The following is a 12,293-nucleotide window of genomic DNA, read 5'->3' as shown; positions in this document are numbered from 1 at the left end:
AACATTTAAGCTAATCAGATTGGGTCAGTGATCAGGTCCGTAGAAAGGATTTTAGATCCGATATGTCATTCGGACAAGATCGAGGCCAAGCATAACCCAGATCCAATATGCAATGTTCGGTTTGAGACAAGACCGGCTAGATCAGGCTTGTAGTTTGGATCAAGCATCAAACTTCCAAATGTGGTATTGTCATGGAAAAGGCCTTTTTCAAATATTTCTTAAAGAAATTCAGAACAGTGCTAATGGAGCTTCGAAACTGAGCATCTAGCTCATCCAAGTACAAAATTTATCTGGTAGTTTAATACAAAGGAGGCAATGGTCCGGTTGTGCCCTAGCTGCTTTCCTGGCTAGCCCTGGCTATTATGTTTTTTCCCATCATCAAACCTCACATTTCACCCAGATCCCAGTAGTGATATTAATATCGACAACTTTCAATAATTCATTGCATGTTTGTTGTGTTGGTATTTTCCAACTGATGAGATCCTGAGCTAATCGATGATGCTGTCTTGTTTTGGATGGGTTAACCAGATAGTGTTCATTGGATCAAGTATCTGTCATAGTCAACTATTTTGATAAGCATGTGTGCACACAACAATGATAAGTAGATATGATCCAAATAGAAGAGAATTGCCAGGAAATTAAGTTTGCTCTGGAATTGGCAGCATATTTTTGCATGCAAAAGCAGTGGAGTAAATGATGGTAGAAAGCTAAAACTCAAATTGTAGGTGAAAAAAAAAAAAAGAAAAAGATTTGAGGGAGGAATGGACCATGTAAAAATGTGTTAGTAAAATTTTTTATATTTAATACAATTCATAAGTTATTTATTGATAACCATATATAAGATGTAACAATCCCTGGCTAGGGCTTAACACAAGCAGTTAGTGTATCCTTGCTCAGATGATTGTAGCTGAAGCATTATTTGACATGGGCTAGTGCTGAAGGAGTGTGGGTTATTGTGCTCAGGGCATCCATATTCTATCGCTTAATTACCAAGAAAAAACTAAAAAGAGACTTCCTAAAAACGCATGCCCACCCATAAAAAAGGGGGAAAAAAAGGCTTCGTCCATATGGTCCAAAAAATAATGTTGGGCACCTGAAAGACAGAAGTATTGGAATTTTAATGTAAAATTTTAACTAAGGGAGCATGAAGCTATTAAATTAAAATTACATAGGCAGGGAACTGGTAAACTATGTAATATGAGGAGAACATTAGTAATAACTAAGTACAGAACTGGTAGACAGCCTAAAAACATGTGGTGCTCAGGATGGAAAGATCTTGTAGCCAAGTTCCAGACAGCAACGCCTCTTCTAACAACTAAAACATTTTTTAAGGCAACGCATGAGAGTTTGGACCTTGACACTTGGCATGCACTGTATGTCTGCATTGTTTTCTGTTATTTTTCTTATAAGCCACCAATTATTAAATTGGTTTTAGCTTCCCAATGGAGAGATGCTGATTCCATTGGTCTGAGCTTTCAGGGTAGTTGGGAAGAGTTGTGGCCCATCAGAACATATGGGAGGGTGATGGCGATTGGCTACAAAATATCCTATAATGGAAGTAGGATATGCTTGTGTTATGATTGGAGGATACCCAGTTTACTGTTTTGCTCAGCTGAGAAGAAAACATGGGGTGGCTGAGGCCCCATAAACTTGTGGGCCCTCATGTTCAGCTGACTGTATTTTGTCTTATCATCCTTGTCAGAGCTGATTTTGTTGAATCCTTTTTTCATCAATGCCCACAGTAACAAAATCTCATCTCATCTAGGAGGTTAGCTTTAAGAATAATAATTGTTTTAATTCAATACTTGGGCAAGTCTTCTGAATATGAGACAGATTTCTCTTGATGCTAGACCACACCATCTAAATTAGTTTCATGATTTTATCATCATCTACTTTTGCAACCTTTTGGCCTCTAACCTTTTAAGCTCAACAATAGAAACTTCACAACCTCTAGCTTTTATGGAGACTGTAAGTCCTCCATCTAAACAAACAGGCCACTTAGCCAATAGAGCAGAACAAACTTCAAAGTTTTCAACATTAACTTAAAGCAATCTGAACATAAGATCCCATGGTATAGCCCAAGTTTCATCGTTGATCTACAAATGCTCATGGAATTCAAGCTCAAACAATTAGAAGAAACATGTTGCTGGAATTTTTATTATTCATTAGAAGCGACCTTACAGCTTCATATGACTGTAGGCTCAACCAATTAGATAACAACTTTGATGATCTCTTTTTGATTACACAAAAAGCCATCGACTCCCCATTGTTAGGTCCCTGCATTTCATTTGAGAAGCCAAAGAGCTGAATTGTTCTTCAAAAACAATCTCACAATAGACTAGCATGTGAAGAGGCAAAGAAGTGGGAACTACAGACCATCCCTCTCCCCACATCAAGTTAAAACAAATAGATCAAATCAAAGGATTCAGAAAATATAAACACCATTGGTTTAATAAAAGTTAAACAGGAAAAAGAAAAAAAATTGGAGACCACATCTACAAGAAATTAGTTAACTGAAGCTTGAGGAACAGCTCCATCTCGCTTTCAAGTAATCCTCCATGGGATTGTTTGCACTTATAAAATCAACAGTATGCTCTGCACTGCTGATTGATAATGAATCATCATCCACATCAAGAAGTGCAAGGTTAAGATGGGATTGGATGATAGACTTTGCGTGCATTAACTCATCATCCAACTCATCAAGCCCTTCAAAAGTGCTGAGTTGTGATCTCGCCCACTTGACAACATCATCATCCCCTTGGAGTAGCTTCAAAACCTGTGATATGAAAGATGCTAAATATCATATAGTTAAAGTCATTTTATTCCATGCAATTAGCTGTGTAAAAAAAAATTGAGGTGCCTAAGTTTTACCATCTCGGCACTAGAAGTTTTATCATCTTGGCACCATCCTATCACAACATCAACATGCAACATGTTATGAGATGATGAGGTGCACCGAGTGTCAAGACGGTATGAAACTACATACTAGTTTGGTATTGATACAGTATGGTACATCTGGTACGGTATAGTACCGATTGGTATGGCTTGTTCAGTTAAAAGAAGGCCCAATTGGTGAACCTTTGTTATTTATTGAAAACCAATGGTTGGTTGCTTTCAAGCTTTTATTTGAGAAAGACCCTAACCCCCTACCAACATCCCTTTATTAGTTCTCATAGAAATGGTTTGATGAAAATGAACCGGCAACATTGCCCTTTCAATACCAAGAAACAAAACACTGTCTTAAAGTAGTGCAACCTAACACATACTTAGTTAAAAGATAACATAGTTAGAAGAAAGAATTAGATCCACATGGGAAATAAGTTTTTACAGGGGCTATTCGCGGCCGGGATTGATGAGCCCTCCTGATGCAAAGGGAAGCAGCTAGAGTCACCCTTTCCATCTGATTGCTATCATATTCATTTCCTAAACATGGATCCACCAGCTGTTGGACTTCACCACCTTGAAGGATTGGCTTTGCCTGCCATCACCATAAAGATTAAGAATGTTGAACCATATTCATTACTAAATACAGAAGAAAGTTTGATTAGCTTTGCCTTCCATCACTAAAAATTAGCAATGTTGGACAATCTTCATTGAGGAGCTAAAAAAGAAGGTTATACATATCATCGTCAAGTCTCTGAATTTATAATGGAGTGCACATTGTTGTTTGGAACCGTACATTCTGCTCTTAAGTCTTAATGGTGGAAGCTAACTGACCATCCAGCTGTTAGTGCTTAAAATTAAGATGCAATAAGTTGAGCGCCGCAGATATGAAATGAAGGCAAAGGACTTACCCACATGACCAGGCTCTCCTGGCCCTTGGGGTACCCTGTGCTGATGGGCTTCCTTCCTGAAAGAAGCTCAAGAAGCATGACACCAAAAGCATAGACATCAATCTTTTCATTGACTTTCCCATACATGAAGTATTCAGGAGCCAAATACCTGCCATGGAGGAAAAAATAGCTTAGAAGGCCTTATATTTGATCCAACAGCAATAGCAAGCAAAATCTATGTATATTTATTTAGACTATGATGCAAACCCGAATGTTCCTGCAACAACACCAGAAGTTGGATTTGATGTTGATGTTGATGTTGATGTCGATGCCCACTTTGCAAGTCCAAAATCAGACAACTGAAATGATGACAACCAGAAGATTGTGAGAAGCTGATACAATACAATCTGCTCATTTTATGCACTAGAAAACAATATTTAACCTGTGGCTCGAAATCCTCAGAGAGAAGGATGTTTGAAGACTTCACATCTCTATGGATCACAGTTTCAGCACCGCTACCACCATGCAGGTAATCAAGTGCCTCCGCTACGCCCAAAGCAACCTTATATCTAGTGGACCAACTAAGAACATGCTTGTTCTCTTTCTCACCTAGGAAACAATATTTAGTGAATGAGAAGAAAAACAGCAAAAGCTTGATATTCAGCTTAAGTGACTGTAACATGCATACCATGAAGAATTTCATCTAAGCTACCCCTTGACAGGTAGTGAGAAACCAATATGAGACTGTTGTTCTCAAGGCAAAACCCAATCAGAGAAATAATGTTCTTATGATGCAAGGTGGTGACAATCTCAATCTCCGAAACAAAATCTCTCAATGCATCCTCAGAAGGCTTCAAAATTTTCACTGCCACTTCCTTGCCATCTGAAAGACAGCCCTCATAAACTCGGCTGCAGCCTCCCTTCCCAATTAATTTCTCTACATTGTAAATCCAAATGGGAATCATATACCAATTCAACATGAATATACAAAGATAATATAGTGAAGAATGTGGAGGGAAATGGAAAACAACCTGGTGAGAAGTTGGAGGTAGCGTTTACAAGTTCCTTGTAGCTGAACAATCTACAAACTGATGAATACTTCTCTCGAAAAGACTCCAACTCCTTTGAAAGTACCCCTTGTTCACCATGGACAGCAACAGAGAGAGGAGTTGAGTCAGTGCCAACTGGAACAATGCCATTGCTCTCTTCATCAGTATTAGAGGTGGATTTTGCACTTGGCTTCATGAACATGCGACAAGGATGGACTGCTGAATACCGGCTAGGAAGCCGCAATGCCCCTTCAGATACCGAGATCTTAGGCCCCCAATTGGAAGAAGAAGAACTCCTTCTGCTTGAAAAGACCAATCTTCTGAGGAGCACCCATCTGGGTCTTGCTCTCGGAATCTCCTTTACCACAGGCATCCCCAAACAACTCGGAGGACCATCAGAATTCTCCTTTGGAACCGGAGCCAGTGGCTCATCCTCCTTCGATTCATTCATGCTTGGAGGAACAGAAACAGATTCACATATTGAACAATTCTGTTTTAAAGAGGCATCCACCATTGTTGCATTGTCATCAGCAGCACTACTACCACGATTCGACCCATCTTCCAATCGAGGTGAAGAATTGGAATCATCAGCATCCTTTGCAGCCTGACCTCTAATTGGCAACAAACAATACAATTCGCCATCGCCAAAGCTACTAGTAGAATCCTTGCTCGAATCCCTCCTGTGGACTTTGTTTTTGTCTGTTATCAGCAATGAAATCTCAGGCAAAGAATAAAAGCAAATTAGACTGAAGCAAGGCTAATGGGAACCAAATAACCTGCTGCTTGTCTTTGGAAAACAATTTTGCCATTGCTTACGGCGAACACCGAACAAAAAGGCAGCTTCTTTGCGCAATATTTTGCAATTGAAAAGGAAGACAACCTAAGCAAAATCTAAAGCAGTCACCAAAATGAAAGGCAGAGGGAGAAAACACCATAAAATAAGAGAACAGAGCCACTGACTCACCTGATGGTGCGACCGTGCTTGGCGACCCCAAGAATGAGTTTTGACGCAGCGAATTCGCTCACTTCCCGGGCCAAAACCTTCCGGACCGCAGCCCCCTTGCAAATCTTCAACTTTAGATCGATCTGGGAACAGAGGAACGAATGCAATAACAAACAGAGCAAACTGGGCGGAGAAAAGGTAGGATTTTGACGGGAAAAAGGGCACCTGCTTTAGATTGCAGAAGCCCCTGTAGACCGCGAGCATGGCGTCAAGAGCTTTGGCGAGGGAGACGGGCGCGGCGGGCTCGCCCTCGCCCTCAGGATCGGAGGAGGAGGACGAGCGGGAGGTGAGGACGTGGATGGCGACAACGCGGTCGCCGGGGGCGGCCACCTTGACGAGGGCCCATGTGAGGAGTTCTCGGCTCTGGGCTTCCGTCTTCACGCCGACCACCACCGTCTTCCCCTCGCCCACCTCCTCCTCCTCCTCATTCTCCTCCTCCTCCTCGTCTTTTTCTCTGCTTTCTTTTGGCTCTCCTTCGCCTTCCTCTGATTCCATTAAAGGTGCCTCTTTTTTGTGGTCGTTCTTCTTCTTTGTGTCTTCTCCCTTGGTCATCTTCATGGCTAGGTGTTCTTCTCTCTCTAATGCATTGAGATCTCCATCACTGGGAATGGTGTTGGTCTTTGGGAGGCAGGAGGAATTTATGCCATGGTTGTCCTTCGGTGTGAAAGCAAACGTGCCCTTTTCCCCCCAGTGTCTCTATTAACTGATCCATGTCAATGTGGTTTCGCCTCGCCATTCCATTTCCCCATGGCTTTCTTTGTTCCTGGCCCGGGAGGGTCACCAATAAGATCGGAAGGGTTGTAATTATTTTTTAATACAGTAAATTGATTACTTAATTATATTATTGAATATTTATACATGATCAAAAAGACCCAATTAATATTTTTTACTAAAAAAATTTAAATCAATATTTTTTAATTAATCTTTTTGGATGAGGTTTGAGGTTGTTGCAAATAGTATTAGAATAAAACAAGCCCATCAGGCAATTATAGTATTTAAGATCAACTCATATGATTGTGTATTTAGTCATATATTGATTATTGATTGGATCTTAGATATTTATACATGGTTAAAGGCTCTAACAAAAATTTTTTGGCTAGATTTTGGATGAGATCTTAAGTTGTTACAATAATATTTTTATTATTTAGATTTTTTTATAATTTTGTATCATCCGGTGCCTTGCAGCATTATTTTTTTTTAAGAAAATATATGGTGTGCATGAATGCTTGCTGTTGCCACTATGGGAAGAATACACATGCATTATGGAATACAAAGTAGATGTCTAGTTCGGGCAAGTATCAAATACATCTACCAATTATCCATCACTCACATACCTTTTTTTTTTATCTTTTTTTTTTTTTAATTTTGGGTAGAACCTTTTTCTTATCTTTTAGTAATTTAATTTTAATGAGCTCATAAGTTTCAAACTATACATAGCAACATCGAGCTTCACAGACAAAATGCCTGTATTCCTATAAAAGTAGATTGTCAATTTGACTCATAAAGTTCAAATCCGATCTTGATTGCATCATAAATTATGCTTGTAGAGTAAATTATATTATAAAATCTTTAACACACTACATACCTCCAAAGTCATTTTATAAGAAATCAAAATACATGACCTCCATATTACTATCAAATTTGGTCGGCTACAAGTGTTTAGTCATCAAGAACACATGTAATTTCCTGTTTTCATAACTTAGCAAATATAATAATCTCATATATATATTTACATAATTAAAATTATAGAACCAAATATTACAACAAATTTCAAGTGATATTTTCTATAACTAGCTTGTTCTATCTTTTAATATGCAATGCCTTGGTTTCCAAATTCAATTTAGTTTCCCAAAAACTATAAAAATTTTGACATGTTGAAAACAATTAAACATGATGGTCATAACACAAAATTTGATGCTTTATGGACTTCTGACAAAATTACAACAAAATTACAAAAATCTCTCTAAGATTAGAGGAAAATTACACTTACACCTAATAATTTGAAAAACTTATGCTTATATCTTTAAGATTTATTTTTATGTAATATTTTAATGTATAACTTAATAAAATGTTAGTCAAACCATTTAATCTTAAATAGGACATAAATGCTATATTATGAAAGTTTAAAAAATGACCAAAATAATCTTAAGTGACATAATATATAAATTTTATGGGACAATATAACTTACATGAAGAAGAAGCAATTAAAGCCATCCATATTATCTAGAACTAGCATACAATCAAAGGAAGATGATTTGGATGTATGTCTTAGTATCCATGAGCAACACATTGGTTTTTTAAGCCCAGCTTCAAGTATTTTCGATCGGAAGGCCTCACAAACTCTCTTAGATGAGTTAGAGACCAAATCCATAGAGATATCCTTTTATAACATGTCTCATTCATCAAAGACAATATATGAATCAACTATGAAAACTGAGATAGATATTATTTATAATGATTATATAGAGTTTAACTTTGTCATAATCACTATAAAATGTGTCACTTTATCAGAGGCTTATCTTGAATTAGAGTCCAAATCAAAATAAAATATTTGAAATAAATCTGCATGCATGTTAGTATGGGCCACATCCGAATGGATTTAATTAGATAAATTCCAACATTCATTCATTTGGCCCAACCTAACATAATCATTTTCATTTTAATTATTTAAAATATTTCAAAAGCCTTTAATAGAAATTTATTTATATGTGATAATTAAAAATAGATGTGAATCCATATTTAAAAACTAAATTCTTTCATAATATATATATATATATATATATATATATATATATATATATATATATATATTATATTTGATTACAAATAATCATCAGTGAAAATTATGGTCGTAAATGTGTTATCAATCAACATATGTATTATCAATCAACACACAACCTTCTATGTACTACAACGGTAATGACATCCTATAATCATGTTCTTAATATAAAATTTTATTTTATGAATAGACAAAAATTTATGTCAATTTTTTGATCTCTTTATTTCACGTGGTAAATAGCTAATCAGCATAAAACTAAATAAAATAAACTCTATTGTAAAATCTAATATAATAACTTTATTACATAGCATCCAATACATATCAATCATAAAATGAGCTAACTAAAAATACAATAATTTAAGCCCATTAAATTATATACTTAAACAATAATTTAAGCCCATTAAAAATACAATAGGCCTAAAAAAAATACAATAGATCCTCTAACATGGCTAGGGAATTCAGGAATGGCTCCTTAGATCGGTCATGATGTCTTTGGTCACTAGTAACTAGTCAAGATGGTTAGTCACAGATCTATATCCATGAAATTTTTATGGATATTAAGAAAATTTCAATTTTCAAACTTAATAACTTATATAACTCTAATACCGCAATATGAATTTTATACGACAATAAAATTTACATGAAGAAGAAGCCATTAAAGTCATCCTTGATCTTTAGAACCAGCCTGCAATCAAAATAAGATGATTCAAATGTACCCCTCGTTGTTCATAAGCAGTATCTCAGTTTTTCAAGCCCCACTTCGAGTATTTTCGATAAGGAGGATCTGATAAACACTTTCAAATGAGTTGGAGACATTTCTTAATGGGACGTTTGGTTTGTGGTGATTCATCCAAGATCAAGGATAATATAGATGAAGGTGATGAGATCACTATATTTGGCTACATCATAGTGATCCTATATGGCAATAATTTCAAATCATCCCGACTCCTCAAATCATCCTCCAACCCAGTGATGAGATACATATCCTCGAGGTCAGAAATTCAAGATTATCATAGGCAGTGATCTTAGATTAAAATATAAGGATAAAAATATCTCTTAGTATAGAAAAAATTGGTATATCAATATATCATTAATATATTATATTAATATTATATATATAATATTACATTATATTTGATATTATATATTATATTTATAATATATATTATATTATAATACATTATTAATCATATTATTGTTATATTACGATTCAATGGTAACTTTAAATTAAGATAAAAATATCTTATTGAACTTCATCTTTATATAATAAAAATATTTAATATATTACTTCTATTTATTTTATTTTTTAATCAAAATAAATATTTATATTAATAAATAATATATTATGAGTATAAATAAAAATATTAATTCTATAATAATAATTAATATATTTGTATAAGATTAATCATTTGTAGACCTAATAAATAATTTTTATGGAATATATTAAATTTGTTACTTGTGGATACTTTAGGATCTTTAATCATTGGACCATGGCCCATTAAACGCTATGATCTTAGATCATTGGTGATCACCATAGAATTTAGATCACCGATGATCTTAGATCATCATAGTGATCCCATTTGGATCACTAAATGCTACCTAAGGAGTGTCCTTTTACAATGTTCCTCATCCATCATAGACGGTATTTAAATCAGTTGCGAAGATTAAAATGAACGTTATCCACAATGGTTACCATAAAATATATCCTCATCATTTTATGGAGGCTTATGATGAATCAGAATCCAGATCAATTTAAACATTTAAAACCAATCCAGAGGATGGGCCATGGATAGATTTGATTGGATAAATTCCAATATAACAATTATCTAAGGACATTAGAAAATTTACATATCCTTCTTTCCATCCAAGGGCAACTTCAACTTTTCATATGAAATAAATAGTCTCATTAATGCCTTAATTTAATGGGATATAAGTATGGATAAGTGTAATCAAAATAAATCCGAGAGAAGTTTTTGTAATTACTCTTGAACTTATATATTCTAGAAAACAATGTTGGTTAAGATAAGCATATCTCATTGTCAAACGGCACGGTAGGCTTTCCCTGTATCTTTTCTTCCAAGCGAGACCGGTCAAAGTTTTCTACCCCTGTTCAAGTAATTTGAATTACCCAGAGACTGGAACATGGTTGTGGCCTTAGCCGTGGAAGAACATTTGTTCATGTAGAGATGGAGTGATATTTGGTTTTGGCCTTAATTTGGTTGCCTTGTTTAAATAAGACAGCTGTGATTCATTGGTTCTGAATTGTTATATACAATGTATCATTGGTTGAGTCTAAGAACAAATAAGACAGCTTCTCCAAAATAGTATCTTCTTTTGTTGGTAAATAGAGATAAATTTGACTACATCTCGAATGGATCTCCATTCCAATTTAGAAGATTGGAGTTCCACATCAATGACCTGGGCTAGTAAGATGTGATCTATCATCTCTAAACTACATATTTTTTTGATAAAATAAGCTACCTACATATTTGTTGCGGCCAATCCCCTCGTCGCCTGATTGTTCGGGACACGCACCTGCAAGGAAAGTCCTCACTGACTGGAGATGTCTCCGACGGAGACCCTCTGATGCTTAAGTCAGAGAGGAGACTAAGCAATAGTGGAAAAAATCAGAAGCTCGACGAGAGAGAGAGCGCTCACCAAAACCATTGCCTTACTCCGTTTTATAGTAGAATGCGGTATGGTCCCGCCATTAATGGTGTAGACAACTGGAGAGTTGTCAAATCGTCGGGGGCTATCAAATCATCGTGGGTTGTCATGTCCTTGGCAGGACAACGCTCCATGGCGGTCGTACAACATGTTCTTGGCAGGACAACAGCCCATGGTGGTTGTACGGCGTTTGGATGGGCTGGCCGACTATATGTCGGTATTTGGCTGCCGGAACATCGGGTGATGACTCGAAAACATCGTCGGCTGATCTGGTATCTTGTGAAAGTTGGATGTCGGTTGCCACCCCCGACAGTGAGTCAGTGATATGGGTTCGGCCGCTCGATCGGTTGGAAACAGTATTGGCCTGTTTGGCCGGCGTTCCTTTGGCCAGATATTGTCGGCAGTCATTGTCGGAGTCGTCTGTTCGTCCGGTGGGCAGAGTCGGGTGTCGGTCGGACCATTCCGAGGATAAGTCGGCGTATAGGGGTCAGCCGGTATATCCCAACAGTTGCCCCCTCACTCCTGAGTCTGATGTCATGTTGGCCCGCATTACCACGTGGGCGACGGCCTCGGACGAAAGGAGTGATTTTCCATCACGTCATGCTCCGACTCTGCCGACCGTACCAAAGGACGATCTGGTGTCAGACGTCTCATCGGGAATGCAAACCACCGTCGGTTAATTAATTTCGAGACACGATTTTTCCGCCACACGTCGGGGGGCTATCGGGTCGGAACCATTCGCGCGGATGGAGGCGACGTGGCTCGATCTGGGATAGGTGCGTCGAACCGTCGGACCGAGGAAGGGCCCAGGTGCTGCCACATGTCAACATCTGGGAAATCCTCATTCGACGCTCTTTCAACTCAACCGTCGAAGGGCCTTATATATATACGGCCACTCGTATCCAAAGCTTCACTTTTTACTGCCCTGTTTCTGACGCTGAGGCCCTGTTGAGTTGTCCCCCAGTCCTAGGTAGCTATTTCCGTCCTCCTTCTTTGAAAGCTTTTCTCGAAGCTTTTCAATC

At 37.3% G+C, this 12,293-nt stretch overlaps 1 protein-coding gene across 2 annotated transcripts; it reads right to left on the bottom strand.

Moving 5' to 3' along the window:
- Positions 1-2,407: 2,407 nt before the first annotated feature.
- LOC105032560 (protein kinase STUNTED) lies at positions 2,408-6,508 on the bottom strand. 2 transcript variants are annotated; one of them, XM_029261049.2, is made up of 10 exons: positions 5,991-6,508; positions 5,787-5,908; positions 5,599-5,702; positions 4,805-5,509; positions 4,462-4,710; positions 4,216-4,382; positions 4,041-4,132; positions 3,795-3,942; positions 3,329-3,478; positions 2,408-2,776 (listed from the first exon to the last, which is right to left on the bottom strand). In XM_029261049.2, exons 1-10 carry the CDS (start codon positions 6,381-6,383, stop codon positions 2,510-2,512), a joined length of 2,397 nt encoding a protein of 798 aa, XP_029116882.2. In that variant the 5' UTR covers positions 6,384-6,508; the 3' UTR covers positions 2,408-2,509. The 2 variants fall into 2 exon arrangements, with proteins under 2 accessions (XP_029116882.2, XP_010905327.2); XM_010907025.4 differs by having other exon boundaries at positions 4,805-5,521; positions 5,991-6,506.
- Positions 6,509-12,293: the final 5,785 nt, after the last annotated feature.

The sequence above is a fragment of the Elaeis guineensis genome, chromosome 8, assembly GCF_000442705.2.
Source record: "Elaeis guineensis isolate ETL-2024a chromosome 8, EG11, whole genome shotgun sequence".
Taxonomy (NCBI): Eukaryota; Viridiplantae; Streptophyta; class Magnoliopsida; order Arecales; family Arecaceae; genus Elaeis; species Elaeis guineensis.
Note: the sequence above shows the minus strand (reverse complement) of the source record. Positions and strands in the feature narration are given on the sequence as shown.

Coding starts and splice junctions, on each gene's coding strand:
- LOC105032560 (XM_010907025.4), bottom strand. CDS start 6,383: ATGAAGATGACCAAGGGAGAAGACACAAAGAAGAAGAACGACCACAAA. Junction 4,133..4,215: donor CTGAGGATTTCGAGCCACAG/GTTAAATATTGT, acceptor TCATCATTTCAG/TTGTCTGATTTTGGACTTGC. Junction 3,479..3,794: donor AGGAGAGCCTGGTCATGTGG/GTAAGTCCTTTG, acceptor TGGTGATGGCAG/GCAAAGCCAATCCTTCAAGG.